The sequence below is a fragment of the Cotesia glomerata genome, linkage group LG2, assembly GCF_020080835.1.
Source record: "Cotesia glomerata isolate CgM1 linkage group LG2, MPM_Cglom_v2.3, whole genome shotgun sequence".
In the NCBI taxonomy this organism is placed as follows: Eukaryota; Metazoa; Arthropoda; class Insecta; order Hymenoptera; family Braconidae; genus Cotesia; species Cotesia glomerata.
In genome coordinates this window covers 8202188-8221369 of record NC_058159.1, presented here as the reverse complement: position 1 = coordinate 8221369, position 19182 = coordinate 8202188, and the positions used below count along the sequence as shown (strand labels likewise).

General features: G+C 28.3%; 1 protein-coding gene and 1 long non-coding RNA gene across 2 annotated transcripts; both read left to right on the top strand.

Moving 5' to 3' along the window:
• The first annotated feature begins 746 nt into the window (after positions 1 to 746).
• On the top strand, positions 747 to 1107 carry LOC123259827. Its single transcript, XR_006508328.1, has 2 exons — positions 747 to 860; positions 997 to 1107. It is a non-coding gene; the product is annotated as an uncharacterized LOC123259827 (long non-coding RNA).
• Positions 1108 to 17968: 16861 nt separating this feature from the next.
• On the top strand, positions 17969 to 18523 carry LOC123260199 (ankyrin repeat domain-containing protein 1-like). The gene has a single exon (XM_044721204.1). The coding sequence runs from the start codon at positions 17969 to 17971 to the stop codon at positions 18521 to 18523; it is 555 nt and encodes a 184-aa protein (XP_044577139.1).
• The last annotated feature ends 659 nt before the right edge of the window (positions 18524 to 19182 follow it).

Sequence of the window (19182 nt, the reverse complement as noted above, 5' to 3'; positions counted from 1 at the left end):
TGATAATATATTAAACATAATACGAAATGTTGCAAGAGCTTACAGCAATTATACCGACTGAAGAATTCCTTTACAGCAACAAAGTCAAAAGATCAGTAATTTTGTAGTTTAGTATGAATGAATTATTGTAGTTTCTATAGTCTACACAATTTACTCAACGAAAAATTGACTTTTATGGGAAAAAAAATTTTAAGTAATTATATAAAAATATATATAAATGTTTAGATAAAATTATATACGAGTTTTGGCCATATATAGTTTTATATATTTTTATAAAATTATATGTAATTTATTAAAATTTTATATTATTATAAACTTTTTTTTTTATATTATTAACTTCATATATTATTTTTATGTTTATACTAGACGACCCGGTGAACTTCGTATCATCTACATATATTTGTGAAAAGTACACTGATAGAAGGATTTGTTTATAGTTAAAAATATTTGTTAATATTTAACAAATCATTTATTAGAGACCACTTTTTAGTCCTTAACAAATATTTCTTAGTATTTAAAAAGATTTATTAATATTTAATAAATGAATATCTGATTTATTAAATACAAACAAATCATTTTAAATACTAAGAAATATTTGTTTGATACTAAAAAATGGTCTCTAATAAATGATTTGTTAACTATTAACAAATATTTTTTTAATACAAATAAATCCTTCTATCAGTGTATAGTCAAAACTTGATACAAAATTTTTATTTACATTAAATGCAACATATTTATACACTTAATTAATTTTAAAGCTTTCCGATGGACTACATTTTTTATCTTTTCTTGCAGTGCGTAAATATATAAAGATGGTGGTTTCCCGACTCACGAACAGTCGTCAGGTCGTCTTCTCCTTGGTATTTTGAAACAATAACAATAAAAAATTTCTTGCGCACTGACAATCTGATGATAGATTTTATTCATTGGCTTGAAATTAATTTATTTCTTTTAACAACTAACTGACACTTTTTTTTATTTCTGAAAACAAAACAGACCAAAAAGATCGGACCTCACTTCACAGCTAGGAACGGACCCAAAGAGATCGGACCTCATTACTCAGCTCAGAACATTGTGTATTGGAAAACTAAATTGTCGTTTTTAGTATTTTCTGTTGTTTATTATTCATGTTTTTCACCGTTTAAACTTCCCTGAACTTCCAAAATTTCCTGTTTCTCTTGAGATTTTATCAAATTTTATATCTGTAGGAACTGATATTTGAAGAATATGAATTTTTTGACAATTAATACCCCCGCACTCTTATGTAAGGGAGGAATTTCATAAGATCCTATTCGAGATGATTTCTACATTATAAATAAAAGATTCTTACAAAACTTCGAGTTTATAGAAACTATTGTTTGGAAATGATAGTTTTTCATTGCTGACGACCCCGCAATCCTTTTTGGGGTTAGAATTTGATAAAATCCATTCTTAGCTGAACTTAAAACTATACACGAAGATTCCTACCAAATTTAGAGTCTGTAGAAAGTTACAGTTTGGAGATAGAAATTTAACATTCTAACACCCACCCCCGCAACCTTTATTAGGGTGGGTTGCTGTAAAATCCGTTCTTAAAACATTTCCGCACCACATATGGAAGACTCCAACTAAATTTGCCGTCTGTGGGATCTATAATTTGAAAATTAAAAATTTTCATTGTTAATATCTGCCCCGCAACCCCCTGTGGAGTGAGCTATCGTGAAATTCGTCCATAGATTATTTCTATATCCCTTACAGAAGATTCCTACCAAATTTGGAGTCTATAGGATCCATAGTTTAAAAACGGGAATTATTCATTGTTAACGCCCCCGCAATTCCCTTTGGGGGAGGATTTTTTGAAAATTATTATGACATACAAACCTTCTCCTGAAAATTTTGAAGACAACAAAAAAAAAATTAGCCCAATCGGTCCAGCCGTTCTCAAGTGATGCGTGGACATACATGCGGCATTTTATTTTTATTTATATAGATTGAATATTATTAGGAATGACAAAAAGATAACAACAATATATATGATTAAGAATCGACATTTTATTCTTCATACTTTATATGACATATTATTACAGTTTTAGAGTCTCTCAATTTTAATTATTTAATTAATAGAAATGTTAAATATATTTTAGTTTTTAATTAATAATTTTTGTTATTACTATTTACTATCGAGTATCGATAATTTTAATTTGTTCAAAGATTTTTGTTTAATGTTACTAAGATACAGTTTGACAGTGACATGTATAAAATAGATCAACTTGATTTGATCATTACTTTAATTATTATTATTACTTTAATTTGATTATTATTAATTATTGTTAATTTTCAGATAATGTGCTCGTTTTTTTTTATTTTTAATCGAGAATAATCTTTATTTGTTAAATCCAAAAAATTTCAGTTTTATTTCATCTAAAAACTTTTCAAATAAAATGTTTGTGTTGCGTAAATATCCGCAATCTATATCATAAAGAGGTGCTGCTACAGACGCGCCCTCTGATTCTCGGGATTCAGCTGCGCGCCTTTTATTAATTCTTCGCTCTCAATTAGTTTACAAGGCCATTCATCGACACTTATTCGGTTTGGTAAATCAGGTATTTGTTTAAGCTTTGCAAGGTGTTATATCTTGCATTTGTAAATCTTACATGTCATTTAGACAATAATTAATAATTAATGCTCTGCAGTAACAAGGGATTAAACTAATACTCATTTTCACTGCAATGGTCAACATGACTCATCATTTATACATTTTATAATCAATGCTTAATTAGTCATACCTGGCTGAGGTGATATCACCAAGAAGTCATCCGGGTATGCCTATGACCTCATAAGTCTTTTTCAATAATTATCCTTGTGACTGCAAGCTTTTCAGTATTCGTTCAAACCTCGTACTCGGCTCATCGCGTGTTTCATTACTCAGTTCACCTTTTGATCATCACTCGGTTCATCAGTTAGTTCATCATTCGGTTACCCGTATTGTCGAGTCATCAATGAAAGTTGTGTGATAATAATAAAATACTTACACTCTCGTAATCTAATTAATTATAAACAATAATGTATAAGTTTGTGTAATTATATTCAATATCAACGCTCGTAAATTCTCGTATATTAACGCCTGTGTATAGTGCCACGCGGTAATAATCACTCATCAATGTATAATACAATTAATTAATTAATACATCTGTACTTATTATAATTCTTAATAATTATTTAAAGTTATAATAATCATATGTTACGCTCATCTTGAAAATTATGTAACGTGTACGGTGCACTGTTCTTAATTTCAAATTACTGATCGATAAATCAGTAGAAATTGTAATTCTCAATAGTTTGTAATTAATAATAATCTTATTCTACACTCATCAATGTGACTTCCTTAATGTGTAAAGTGTAATAGTCATCATTCATATTGTTACTCGATAATTAATTCATAACATCAATTATATTTCAAATTCTAGTCAATTACTGTGATCAAATTTATATCTGTGATACACTTTTATGAATAAACGGAAAACCACGAATAAAGTGCATTAAAGTTCTTTCCAAGACCCTGATCCAGCAAATAAATATTTAATGTTTAATTTTAAGTTATATTATTTTACAGTTTGTTAATTTGATTTTTTTTATTTGATGCCTACCCCCCCCCCTCTCCCCCGACCATAAAAAAAGCAAGTAAGATGTTATTTTTTCCTGACCGCGTTTTTATTTCGCCTAGTCGTTGTGACATAGTTGCCTGCAATATTTGGTACGTGTATGGTACCGGTCTGTGCATTGTTTTTTTAGACCATCCTTTTTTTTAAACGTGATAAAACAAATCCTGAAAATTTACAAAATTTACACTTGATAAATACAAATTTTATTTTTATTCATAAAAAAAATTTGTATCTGTTCAAGTAAAATTTTGTTAAATTAATTTTTAATATAAAGTTAAAAACTTTATTCTTCACACAACAATTTCCGTATGACTTAACACTTTAGTATTTCATGCGCTTACATTCTTTAAATAAGTTATTGATAATAAATTATTTTAACAAATTGCTATTTTATTTTCTATTTATAATATTGAAACTACATATTGAACGTGTTACATAGCATATAACATACATAAAATAGAAATTAGTAACTGAGCTCGTTACGTACCTTCCTTATGCAATTACTTACTCAATACCGCATATTAACCTACTATCATCTTGCTCGCATGGGAATCAATGCCTAGTCATTATCATCATTAGACTACTGCCCAAGAGATTAGGGCAAGCATTAAACTATAATTCACGCAGCCTGACTATTATGTTACAAATACATGAATGGAATGTAATTAAATTTGCATTATAATAATTGAGTTCAATAGTTACTATGATTAATTATTCTGAGGACACTGTCTGTAATAAGGAAATTGTATTGTTAAGAAAATAAGAGAAATTTTATCAGAGGCTAATGTCGGAAAGTCCTACACAACAGAAATGTAAGAAACGAATACAATTCGACGCTCGAGTTAATTATTTTCATACAAGAGCAAAAGCATTTTGTAAATCATTTTGTCAATCTGTATTGATTGTAATCAATACATTGCGAAGAAAAATTTTCAAAAGAAAAAAAATGAAGATTAACATAAAGAGTATCATAGGTCTCTACCCGAGTCAAAATAATGAACCTATATGAGCCTACATGAACCTACATGAGCCTACAGAATAATTTTCAATTGTTTTGATCGATATTATTCAATTTATAAATTGAATTTTTAAGTTTTTTTATCAATAAATTTTTAGTTACTATTTAAATTTATTTGTATTGTACTATTTAATATTGCTATAAGTATATTTTGCGAGGTTATATTGATCAATCAAAACAATTAAAGATAAAAATATCGATCAAAACAATTAAAAATTATCCTGTAGGCTCATGTAGGTTCATGTAGGCTTATGTAGGTTCATTATTCTGACTCGGGAAAGTTGAGAAAAAAAAATTTTTTTTTTATCTTTGAAAATTTCGTAGCTTTTCGGCGGAGTAGAGTTTTTAGACTAAAATAAATTTTTATTTAGCTGAAAAAAGTTTCACATACCAAAGTACAAACAAATACTTCAAATAAATTATCTGAAGTTTAAGTTGCAAATATTAATTGTATTTTTCTTTGTCTTTTTTGTCTTGTTGATCAATCGTAACGTACAAAGTAAAAAATAATAAATCACTAATATTAGTACGTATAATTAAATAAAATCATTTATTTTAATGTTACTGAAGTTAGCCGACCTATTGTAATTTTTTAAATTTCTTAACAAATAAATTATTAAAGAGAATTTATCAAAAAATGCTACTTGAAGAAATTGAAAAAAAAAAAAAATCGATGCAATTTTTTTTCAATATTAAAATTGGCGTTTTGTATCAAAAAAAAAAAAAAAAAGTTATATTAATTGTTAAAATCTCCAAGTATGCATTTTGTGATTTTTAAATAAATAACAATTATTTTTTTTTAACTTCATCCTATTAAAAAAAAACAGTAAGTAATTCACTTTACCGAGTTTTTTTTTTTGTAAATAACATAAACAAAATTTTTCTCAGACTAAATTTTAATCCCAACAGATTAAATCAATCAAAAATCATCCACTTCGTATTCACTTTGCAAATTTTTCACAGTATAGCATATCAAAGGATTTCATATTTTTTTCCTTAATATACACTGATAATTATGGACACCGAAAAATTTTTTTGAGATATATTTCTGGTAAAATGTATTTACAAATTGTATTATCAGTATAAATTATTGTTTTTTTTTTTTTTTTACAATTTATTACAAAATAAATGAAAATATTTTTGTCAAGGTCGGTAGCTATAATGATTTAGTATTTCCGTCGTTGCCCTATTGTATTTTGAAAACGATCGTACGCTCTGTTACAGACATTCATCGTTAAATTGCGGGCCGGTCAATAGCGACTAGTAAAATGTATAATTTCATTAACCGCGCAGAGATAATAGCGCGCTAATTGAATTCTCCCTCTCGTCGCTTCTATCAAAGGGTAACTACACAGACTATATACACGTCATTTAGGTCTCACCATTGGTGTGAAAATCGCATAGGGTCGACGAATCGAGTGATAGTGATAAGCCATCAGTAAATCCACTGCTGGCAAACTTTAATTTACATGCATAAATATTTTGTTGACACTACCTAGTGTTGAATGCCCTTTTCAATTTACTCTAACACTGTCTACGTAGAATTCAAATACAAATTAGTATAATTAATATCATTACTTATATCATATAGTAAAATGCAACAAATCTTTTTTGAAAAAATTTATGTTTATCCCGTATTTTTTCATTGTTGGTATTGCAAATTTGAAAAATCTGTGAAGTCTAATGAAAAATTTAAGCTTCTGGAGGAATTTCGAGGATGATGCGTGTGTTAATAAACCTATCGCGAAGGATCGTCGCGTTCCTAGAAATCCTGGAGACGAAGTACGGATTGTCATAGGAAGTATTGTATAACAAAATAAATTTACAGAGAGAATAAGAAATTTTATTTTTTTTTCTTTTTGCAGTAGGGTTCTTCTCGTATGTTTATATAAAGAAATGTTTGATGTAGAAAATTATAAAAATTATAATAAACTATATAATATTTTATAGAATTTAGTTTTGTTTTATTTCCAGTCTTATATTTGTTCTAATTTTTATCTTAATTTTTTTCTCAAATTTTTTTTAATTTCTTGAATTTTTTTTTATTTTTAGTTTTGAGTTTTTCTTTAATTTCAATCTTAAATTTTGTTTTATATTTAGTCAATTTTAGTCTTAATTTTAAACTTAAGTTTTTCCTAATTTCGAGGCTTAAATTGTTACTCATTTCAATCTTCAATTTTGCACGCCTCATAGCGTGAAGCGCGTGAGGTTGTGCTTTATACTCGACTAGGTCAAGCAATTTTGTGATCTTTAAAGTAAAAAATAAGAAATTTAGTAAAAAATAAAAAACTACTTTCAAAACGTCCAGTGATAAATGTCTCGTGTAAATACTCTTCAAAAATCTTATCTTGGCTTTCAATCACTTTTGTCTGCTGTCGGGCAATACGCCCGCATCCCTAAATAAAATCCTTTAAATAACTTTATTGCTTTTTGGATGCTAACTTAGAAAAAAATTTAAATTACTTTTAACAGCATGCAATAAAAATAAGCTTTTTTCAAATATTCCTTGTTTATTATACTAGTATTTCTAATCCCTTAAATTTTTCACCCTACACTTTATTTTCTTTTTGTGTTTTTCATCTGGACAAAAATTTTCTACTTGTATTCAATGTATTTATATGTTTATCTGCACTATTTATCCATCGAGGCGACCGGGGTTCCTGAGGTCCCTTTTTATTCTTTTCCTCTTTCCCTGTCTGTTTTTAATTCCTTAACATTTTTTAAATCGAAGGGTTTAGAATTTTTTGACAAAAGAAAATTTTTGTCAGTCTGCAATAAATTATTTAAAAAAATTTTTGTAAATTTACAATTTACCAATGACAGTAAAGCGGAATTTTTTTTTCTCACTCAATCAACAATAAAATTAAAAAATAATTTTAAGTTTAAAATTTATATCAGATTTTATTAATGAAATAAAAGTTGCTGTAAGGTATAAAATTACAAAAATTTTATGATGAAATCAAAATTTTATGAGAGTGAATTTTACCATGGATTTGCAATCGCACATGGAACGACACGATACGTCGTGGATACCGACGCTCAAACCCTTAAATTTATGAAAGCCTTCACTATAACATTCTTATATTAAGGTTCATTTCGGTTTATGGGATCGTAAACTTCGTATATTCTGTACCAGGTGCATTATAACAGTGAGCCGACTCGCGGTACTCCTGTTGTCTTAAATAATGCTAGATTGGAGGAGATAACCAACTTCATACGTAAAGATCATTTATGTGTGTCACTGTATCCCCAAGTTAGAATCTAAATTCAGCAGCAGTGCATAACTTTCTGCACTAAGTTAAACATAACTATAAAATGCCTATTAAATTTTTACAGTATGAATATTCCCAGGAAAACATAAATTTAAATTGGAATTCACATTTTAACTTCCTTGTCCTAACTTTTACCTTGTTAGGAGAGACAAAGCTTAATTTAAAACAAATTTAAAATATTTTTTTGATAATCGATCCCCGTGTATCGTAAAAATTAAATCAGGGTTTTTAAGTTAAAATAAGCTCAAAAAATCAATTAGAAGATTTTTGAGCGTTTCAAGCTCGAAAAAAAACGGAAACTTCCAGGAATGGTCCGCTGATCAACCGCTTTTCAGATCTATTTAATTTCATTTTTACTTTCACACTGTAAAAAATTTTAAAAGTGCATGGTTTTTGATTGATTTAATCTTTTCAAATTCAAATTTCCTCCCAGAAGGATGGTATTTATGTTATTATTAAAAAAAAAAAACTTCGCAAAGTGAATTCTTGATTTTTTTCATTGAATTAAAATAAAACAATTGGGAAAACGGTTGACCCTGAAGGCCATCCCTGCAACTTCCCGCTAATTCCATTCCTGGGCGCTTAAAATTGTACTTATGACGTTTTTGAGATTTTTGAGCTCAAAATATAATTTATGTGATATTTTGAGCTCGCTGAGCTCAAAGAGATAGTATTTCTATGCATTTGAGCTTTTCGAGCTCAAAAATCTGATAGAAGTTTCATAGAACACTATTTTTGGAATTTTCAAACCGCAATAACTTTTGCCCCGATTTTTTCACAGCGAAAGGACATTTAATTGAAAAATATTCAAACAAACATAATTAACATTGATGACTTAGTCATCTTTAGCGGTTTTGTTTGCTTAACTTTAAGTTGACACAAATAGATTAATGATTTTTAATTCAGCTATGACCTGAAAAAAATCTGGAGCAATTGATTTTCTCTAGGTAACAGCTTTGTTAGAGATATTCTTCGTCGTCTGATAGGAATCAACATATTTATAGCGTCTGCCTCGCCATTTGCAGTGCGCAATCTGGGATGCATCGCTTAGAAGACGGTCGTTGAAATTAAATGCCAAAAGTTTTTGCGCTTGAAGAGCGTAGCTTTTATCTTTAATTCATTTTCTAGTTTTACCACATTAAAATTATGCATTTTTTGTGAATTTCAAAATTTTTTTATCAAATTTTAAAATCTTTATGGTTGTTTAAATATTCTTAAGTCGGCATCAAATATTATATGAAAATTTTACTTTACGAAGACAAAAAAATTCATAACAATTTGAAATTTAAGAACTGGTTTCTTTACTATTGCCATAAATATCGTTATAATTATTGGAAATTTATTTATTCTATTCATTTATTTCTCTACAAGCAACCTAACAGCTTTGTAGGCAAATAACAGGGTCTCAGAAGAAAGATATGCAAAATAAAGTACACTCAAATTAACTTAAATAATACAAGTATAAACGTATAAACTGAAAAATTAGGATATAGAAATGCTTTAAAATATTAAAAAAAAGGCAAATCTTTATTAAGAAATCAGAAAAATGATTCTCTGCAGACTATCCCTGAAACTTTTGGCTCTTTTCAAGTTCAAACGTTACAAAAAGCTCGAAAAATTACCAATTATAGCTGATTTTATTACATTAAACAAAATAATTTATCTTTTCGTCTTTTATCTAAAACCTTATGTTTGTTTTTTAAGCGAAAATATGAAAAATATGTATTTACCAAAATACAAATTATTATCAAATTTTCAGTGATATAATTTATAACACAATAAATAATTAAGGTTTTACGGATCAAATCTTTTTATGTCAATTTTATTTCAATTCAGCGACGTTTCGCTATGGATCATGGCTTCTTCAGGCATCTAATTAAATAAATACAAAAATTATTTACAAAATTAGCAATATTATAGATAATATAAATGACAAAATTTAAAAAACAAAAAAAAAATTTTTTTTTAATTTAAAAAAAACTTTTTTTTTTTTTACTTTTTCAACAATTCTTTAAAAAAATATTTTTTTTTTAATTTTGTTATTTATATTGTATATAATATTACTAATTTTGTAAATAATTTTTATATGTATTTAATTAGTGAAAAAGCCATGGTCCATGGCGTAACGTCGCTGAATTAAAATAAAGTTGGCATAAAAAGATTTAATCCGTAATAACCTGAATTATTTATTTTATTACATTAACTCGTATGATAATTTATAACTGTCAAAAAAATATTAAAAGTGTCAATGGAAATTTGAACTGAGGTAAAAACGTACTTCATTGATGACAATATCGAGAGTTATTGCCAATTAAAACCATAAGAGTAATTAAGCTTGTGAATGGGTAAGATAATAGATTTTTTATTACTCCAATTGCAGCTTATTTAAATCAACGTCATTAATACTGAGATTTTCCGATAATTTTAATATATATTTACAAACAGTAAACCAATTATCCGAGAGAGGTCTGTACGAGAAAGGTTGTAATTATCGTTCACACGTTTAACAAGTAAACAAAAAAAAATAAATAAAACGACATCATTTTTAATCCCGCATCACTTCAATCTAAGAGCCCGATAATAATTTTTCCGAGAAAATCAGCGAGATCTCACGTATCACTGAGTAAATATCGAAAATGTAGATTATGGAAAATAAATAGTTTAAATATTATATAGTACACCTAAAGCTAATCTTCTGGAAAAAGTAAAAGCTACAGTGTATGTATAATATATGTCAGACACAACTATTCAGACTCTAGTACGAATTATCTACCGGGAATTAGTTGTCGCTTGTGTTTTAGGGTTAAAGGGGTTGCTAGACAACTGGTTAAAAGGATTATCCTTACTTACAATTCTTGGGTCGGTAAATGCTGCGCACATTATTAAATCATTCTCCAAGTAAGGCGAGAGACTTGAGTCAGACTCACTAAAGCCGTTACATACTCGCGTTGATAGTAAGCGGGACAATCAACAGACTTAGTCCTTGACGAGTTTTAAACACCAATTATGTCTAAATGAGATAAGAGATATTTTTAATCTCTAGCTTATTTTATTTTCATTATAAATTATAATGATAATATTGCTTAAAAATTTGAGTTAGTTTTTAATTTATTAGACATTAATTAAAAAACTAATCGATATTTATAAAAATTATCTTAATTTTGAAATTATCATTGAAAATGAATAATTTAAAAGGTAACCCGAGTCAAAACAATGAACTTAGATGAGCTTAAATCAATTGTTTACATAGCTATTTAGTTCATCTAAGTTTATTTTTTCAACTCGGGAACTGCCAAACATAAAAGATGAACTTCAAAATTAAAAGGAAGAAATCAACGCGTATTAGCGACATCTGTAAGTAAAGCGCTTCGTAGCCTTCTAATTCGTAATTTTTAAAAATGCTCTGAAATAATTATTAGTTTTTCTAACTTGAAGAGCTCAATAATCAATTACTTGGTTAATTTTCGAGCCCTTTGAGAACTACAATAGTAAGAAGTTTCAGGGATACACAGTAAAAAATGTTGTGACATTTTGTTAAATGTATTTTGTGTTAAAGATTTAAGAGAATTAACACAAAAAAGTGTTGAATTTAAACATAAAAGTGTTAAAAATTTTTTGCAAATATTTCTAACACGAAATAACTGCAGACTTAACCAGTTTCCAGATTTTGATTTATTCATTTATTTTTTTAATATCAATTACTAATCTATCTAATCTGAAGCGGAAGAATTATTAATCAGATTAATAAATTATTGAGTAACGACGAAAAAACGTAATTAAACACTAAAACTGGAAAATCAACAGTAAATTAATTTAACAACATAATAAATTTATTTTTCTTGCTCTCCTACCCGAAAGTACGCTCTTTCTGGACGCATTTTACTCCAGAAAGAGCCACATTTGTGGCTTGTTTTGGCGCATGCGCGCTACACATATTTTCTGGCCGGGCAGCACAGAACCTCGCTTTTTTCATATTTTCGTAGCGCGAGTTTCAACTGTCTAACAGTCACAACATCGTCTGTATGTAACATGTCAGCGCATAAACTAACCAGAAAATGTCAAAGAAATGAAAAATAATTTATAACTAGATTATTATTAATGAACTATTTAATAATAACACTACACAAATGATTTATATGAAAAGTTTATACAAAATAAAATATAAAAATTTTGTGGACTTTATTTGCTTTCTTTTATATTTTGACAGCTAGCTAAGCAATGTTTACAAAACAATAGGTACATGTACTCTACAAGCTTCTAATAATTTAATTCCAAGCTTTCTTAGCTGTCGATTACTAACTAAAAATTAATTTTTAATCAACTCAAAAAAATAAATTCTGTTATTAGAACGATTTTAAATATTTGTGCCAAGTTCTGTGCATTTTATCACTCTAAATTAGAACAGTTGTTAGTAAACTTTAGAATAACTTATTTTTTTTTTTTAATTTATTAATTTTTACTTTTTTTTTTTTTGTCCGCCCCGACCAGCAAAGCCTCGGCTTTGCAAAAGTCGGGCGGCGCCCCCCTCGCGCCCAGCAAAACCCCTTCCACGGAGTTACGTACTTTCGGGTGGAGAGCAAGAAAAATAGTATACAACCCACGACCAGAATGTTGGATGCCCTGACGTATGTGATATGATGGCCGAGGCGTAGCCTCGGCCATCATATCCCATACGCCAGGAAATCCAACTCTGGCCTAGGGTTGTAATATACTATTCTTAACAGTAGAATATGATTTTCTGTTTCCATTATTATAAGCGAACAAATGAATAGCTTCACTTAGATAATATAAAAATTATTTTTTTGCCCTCCGGGCGGAAAGTGGCAACTTTCGTCCCGCTGCGCTAAACAAAGTTGCCGCTTTCCGCCTTCGTCGGACAAAAAAATAGTATACACTCCACGGGAAGTAAATAAGAAAGCCTCAGATCACATGTTTGTTGACCTCGGCTTCGCCTCGGCCAACAATTACATGTGATCTGAGACATTTCTTACTTTACTTCCCTAGGTGTGTAATATACTATTAATCAATTTGACCAATTTTTCAGACAAGAAAGAATTTTTTAGACAAAACAGTACATGTTCGCAAATTTTCAAAAAGATACGCTCTTGTCTCAAGAAAAAAAATTTTTAAAGGAAGTATCTTTTTTCTCAGTGTAGAGTTTGGAAAATTTTAATGTGTATGATTTCAATTGTTGTTAACTACAAATAATAAATTAATAATTTACAGTAGCAATAAGAACATTTTTTGTCTACTGTACAGAAAAAAATAAACTACAGAATATGCTTAGTTTCTTATAAATTATTCAAGTTCCAAATAGTAATTCGGATGATAATTTAATTTTTGTGACACATACATAGTTGTTATTACTATTTGAAACGGAGTTTTTTGCAGTGTGATTGTTGAATTGTAAAATTCCAATAGTAAATAGATCAAATTAATTATTACAAAATAGTATTATCCATTTTATTTATTATACATTGAGTATTGTTCATTAAAATTCATTTCTTTCTATATGTGATTAAAAAATCTGCTAAACGGTTAATCTTGCAGATCAACCCTGGAATTTTCTGCTATTTTTGAGCTCTAAGCGTTCAAAAATTTACCCACTTTAATAATAAATGTATAAAAGTTGAGAAATTAAAATAATTTTTTTTTCACATATAACCTGCTATGAACATATATATGATCAGATCAAAAAATTTTTCCTCAGGAATCTTGAATTCGTCAAAAATGAATAATCAACTTAAATTAATAAAGTCGACGCTTTCTGTAATGAACCTCTCTGTATTTGACCGCTCTCTGTATTTAACCACATTCTTCCTCTGTATTTGACAATTTTACACAGCTCTTATGGAAAAAGACGAGTCAAGTATAGAGAATGGTCCTGTACGGGCAAGTCAAATACAGAGAACGTTAACTGATAGTATGTACTCTTAATTTGGAAAGATTATTTAGAAGTAAGAATAGACAACAAAACAGAGTTAATAGAGGCTTTTAAAGATTTGCTGGACTTATGAGCTATTGTTATTTGATATGTGAAAAAAATGGAATGATTTTTTATGACTTTTCGAATGAATGGTTGAAAAATATAAACTTTTACCTACTAGGGACCATGATAATAAAATTTTAGCACTCCAAATTTAAGGTGTAATTAAATGTTTGAAACGAGTATTACTTCGTTTTAAGGTAGATTGCTTATTCATTTAACATTCTCGCTTCGGATGTTTTATTGCAGACCAAGTGCATACTCAGGAAACATAAAACTCAGTGCACCTGTACTAACTATTATTCTAGTTATTTAACTGTTATACCCTTTAGATTCACCAAGTTTATGATCTTTCGTAACATCTTGTCTACACCCGTTAAACTCTCACGATTAAGAAACAGAAAATATGAGTCCCTTGCGGTCAACGTCACGTCTGTAAAGTTAGTATTGATACAATCCAGTATTGACCGGCATTATTAATGATAGCTTGGAATCTAATCACGAAAGAAAATTGTAGTAAGAGCAACTAATTAACAACAAATTTTATAACACAAATAAAGTTTATTGCTTGAATAATGACCGAGATACTGATGGACAATACTGGACGAGTCAATGCCAGCTTTACAGAAATACTTCTTTGAAATTTACTCAAATTCTCATAAAGTGAGTTTCAAGTAACATTTTATTCTTATTTTAAAGAACTTCTACACGCATAAAAACGATTTTTTTGGAAAAACAAAAGACGGGATAACTGAAAAATATGTTGTGGTAACAATTAAGTGTAGTTATAGCAACAAATCCATTAGTTGCATTAACAAAATGTTTCAAGTTGTACTAACAAACCGGATTGTTAAATCACAAAATTAATTTGTTGCTCAAACAAAATCTTTTTGTTGCTACAATAAAATGATTTTATTGCTGTTACAAAGTGATTTTGTTGCAATAACAAAACTAATCTCTTGCGAAAATATTTTGCAAATCAGCTATAACTGATTATATCATATTTTTAAATGTATTCTTATAAAATTTATTGTAACAAATTTATTTGTTATTCCAACAAATTCTCATTGTTATTATTACAAATTCTCTTTATTACTTCAACAAATAATTATCATTGTTACTCCAACAAATTCTCTTTGCTATTTTAATAGAATAATTTTGCTGTTTCAACAAAAAAATTTGTTATACTAACTAAAGTATTTTTTCGAATCAACTTAAAAATTTTGTTATAGTAACAAAACTGTTTTGTTTTTATAACATAACAATAACTTGTTATAACCTAAATTTTGTTATTTTCACATATAATTTTTTATCCCTATGTTAACAAATTCATTTGTTACCACAACATATCTTAGGTTATTTTAACAAAATTTTTTTCTGCGTGTATTTTAGATGCCAAATATCCTTTCTTTTTATACGCCCATGAAAGATCTGACATGAAAATTGACTGTATGAGAAATTTTTTCTACTAGGTTCCATGACCAACCAGATAACTAATTTATTTTTTGATTTTCCCGATGAGCCAGTACCTGTAAATGATCGCTGTTATAAATATTGATGTCCAGTGATTGAAAACCGCGCATAATGATAAATAAAAAAGCTTCACTGGCTGGCGAACGAAGGATTAAATAACATTGATGATTGCTTTTTAATTGAAATTGGTGGCTTGTTTTTTTATCGTTTGGGTGACTTTGTTAAATGGAAATTTTGAATACCAATAAAAATAATCAATTATGAGAAATCGATAAAAACAAACTATTTTTACTACAACTATTCACGAAATTTTTTTTTTTACGCTACGTTATCAATGAAATTGAAAGAACAAATAAACGAAGGTACGTAAAAACATTTTGTTTAATACCACAGCTTTGTGTAATTCTAAAGCCCCATCGCTAAATGCTACGAGATTGAATCACTGTGTAGTTTTCATATATATGTATGTATAAACATATATATTGGTGTGCTTTTCAACGCATTGAACGCTAAAGCAGCTTATTGTAACGAACATCATAAAAATTGTTCATAATCATATTATGTATAATTTAAGCTTGACTGAAACGGACAATTTGGATTTCATAATCCTAGCAGGTACCGGCATTTTTTGTCTTTATTGAATTTAATATCATATAAATGAATGGATAATTCACAAAAACTGATAGTGATAGTAGAAATGATGATTCTGTGATGGATTGGAATTGATAAAAATTAAAAATTGTTTTTATTGAAATTTGTAAAAACTATGAGAAAGCTAATTTATGATTCAAACATCGAATAATGATAAAATAATTTTTGATTAACATTATAATTAATTATTAAATAATATTGAGATCTTTTAAATAATTTTCTGGTTACTATAGTTTCAAATTTGAAACTTTACGTTCTGGTTAATTATTACGAAGGTATTATTTATACCTTCTTTTGAAAGTAAGAAAAAAATTGTTTTTAAGTGAATCTATTATAATTAACCATAAAAATCGATAAATTGACATGATTGAATTTTTTTTTTAGTAATCTTTTTTTTTTATTTTTTAATTTACCAAACAGAATAATTTACAAAATCAAAATTTTTTCAACTATCAATTCTTCTACACAAAAAAAGTTATCTTAAGATTTTTGCAAAATTTGTTGCAAATTAAAAAGTAAACATTTCATAGAGAATAATTCAAAGGAAAAATTTTCTTTTTTTAGTTCGTGTCAAGAATTTATTTAATGATATTTCTATAAATGTTAAAATAAAAAAAAACTATAACTAAATTGAAGTGTATTTTCTGAGTACCTTTTTTAATGATACTAATCAATAATGAAGGAATTTTTTATGAACACTTTCGAGTAATTGAGTTGTTGAATATTTTAACACGTCTATTCTGGCATATCCATTCCTACTTTTGCTAATTCTGTAGACATATTAATAAAAAATAAATTTCTAGTGACGTCATATAATATATAGTGAGAGTAGTTAAGAAAAACGTCAGAAGGAATACATAGTCAGACCTATAAGATTCCGCGACGAGTAAAAATTGTACTAGCGAATCAACTACGCGAATAAGTTATGAACTCTATGCATTTTAAACGACAAAATCTGTACTGAAGATTCTTCTTTGTTGAATCTAAAATATACTTTCTTAAGCTATATTCTTCTCTGTTTTTCGCATATCCTTATTTTCTTCTCTAAAGAAATACATTATTGGCCTGACAATCTGTATGGACGCTTGGGAATGTACGTGCGATGCTAGAGTGTATGATTTACATTGTCTAATAATTTATTTTGTACATATATTTTGCATCTATGCCATCCATTTTTAACAAGTATATTGTATTCTAAAAAAGGATTAAGTTTAATCTTCTTACAGATTGCCATATTTAATATGGATGACTGGAAAACAGTGAAATTTTTTTTTATAATGTAAGAAAAGACAAGTAAATAAATAAGTTAAGAGCTTAATTTTGTGAAATTCTTTGTGCTATCGCAAACCACTTTTTAATTGATCAAACCGTTCAAAAATTATGATTAATATACACTTACACAGCGATATCCTCGTAAAAATAGTTAGAATAGTTTCTTAGGACCTCAAAAGTAAAGGTCTGATGAGAACTCGATTTTCAAAAATCGGAATGAAATTAATAACTTCCTGATTATTTTGAAAATTATTGACTTTCATACCGGAAAGTTAAAAAAAATTTTTATGCACTTAACAGCGAAATTTTTCTCTTCACTGATTACTTCTTCAAATTAAATAATACCTAAAAGTATCATGTGTTAGCTCCATTTCGAATCTACCGCGTTTAAATTTTTTTCCGACAGATGTCATGACTGACATGACAACAGTCTGCATTAGGATGCACGTAGTAGGCATAAAGATACAGTTTGTGGCAAGTCAGGTAGTGGGGGTAGAATAACAGATCTATAATATTTTGAGTATATACTGCGTACTCACACTCGTACTCAGTCTAACATTTGTTGTCGAAAGATCAACGTGCATCAGTTTGTTAGTAAAACTTAACCTAATAAACTTAAACAAGAAGGGAATAAATTTATTTTCTAAAGTGAAAAATGGATGCCGATCTATCATCACCAATAATTGTTGCATACCAAGTGGTTCGTAACAGCATAACACAGAAAACAATGGACGTGAACACAATTCTATCGTGCAAGATGGGTGAAATACCAATGCTGCAACTAGCCATCTTCTTAGATGATAATCAATTCATTACGTATCTTCTAAGCCACGGTGTTGATACCAACCAGACAAGCAAGTGCTGGGGAACTGCACTGCACCAGGCAGTGAAAATGCAGAAGTATAAATTGGTGAAAAAATTAGTTAAAGCCGGTGTCAATCTTACCGCCTGTGATCCACGAAACCGTGATTTCACACCTCTTCACATCGCCATTGAAGATAATTGCTACAAAATAGCCAAAATTCTCGTCAATTACGGAGCTGATGTTGAAGTTTTGTCGACCATCAAGAATGATTTCGGAGACTCACTTCTACAAATCGCCTTAAAGAGCAAGGACGAGAAAATGATTAACTTGCTACTGAAAAATATTAGAGGCTCAAGAAAAAAACTCACCTGTCGAGCACTTAAATTATTGATGAAGGGTTTTTGAATACTTTTATGTTGTTCTGAAATTCATTTATCTCTATTGTAAATATAGGTTTAATGTATTGTAAATATCTTTAAGTTGTATATAGATAATTTTTACCGTTAAAATAACGTAAAACATTAGTAAATAAATTAATTTTTACGTTATACAAAGAACGACTATTTTTTTTTATTTTTATTTGTAAGAACTTATCAATTATGACGAAATAATGACAGATTTGAAATATAATCTGAAAATGTAATAAATAGAGGAGGTATACCTATAGGTATTATAGACATCCAACTGCTCTCTACTTTCTGGCGCCACTTTGTACAGATAATGCTTTTTGTTATGAATGAAACTTCGGTCATAAATCTATTCTCAAACTTTGTCCCAGGTTAATTTATGGTCAATGCATGAATTAGTGATACTGAAATTTCTTTTTACGGAATTATTGTTAAATCTTTACGGTGTAATGTTATATTAATTGGTTTTCACATGGCTTAACGAGGTGAGTTATTGTTTTTAAGTAAATTTAAAATAAAGTCCATCCTAATTAGTAATGAGTTAAAAATTTTTATTATTTTTTATTAGTGAATTTTAATGAAAGCTGATTAATGTTCATCTTGAATTTTTTTTTTTACAATTCCATTTTTGTAATGGAGGACTCGATTTTCGAAAGT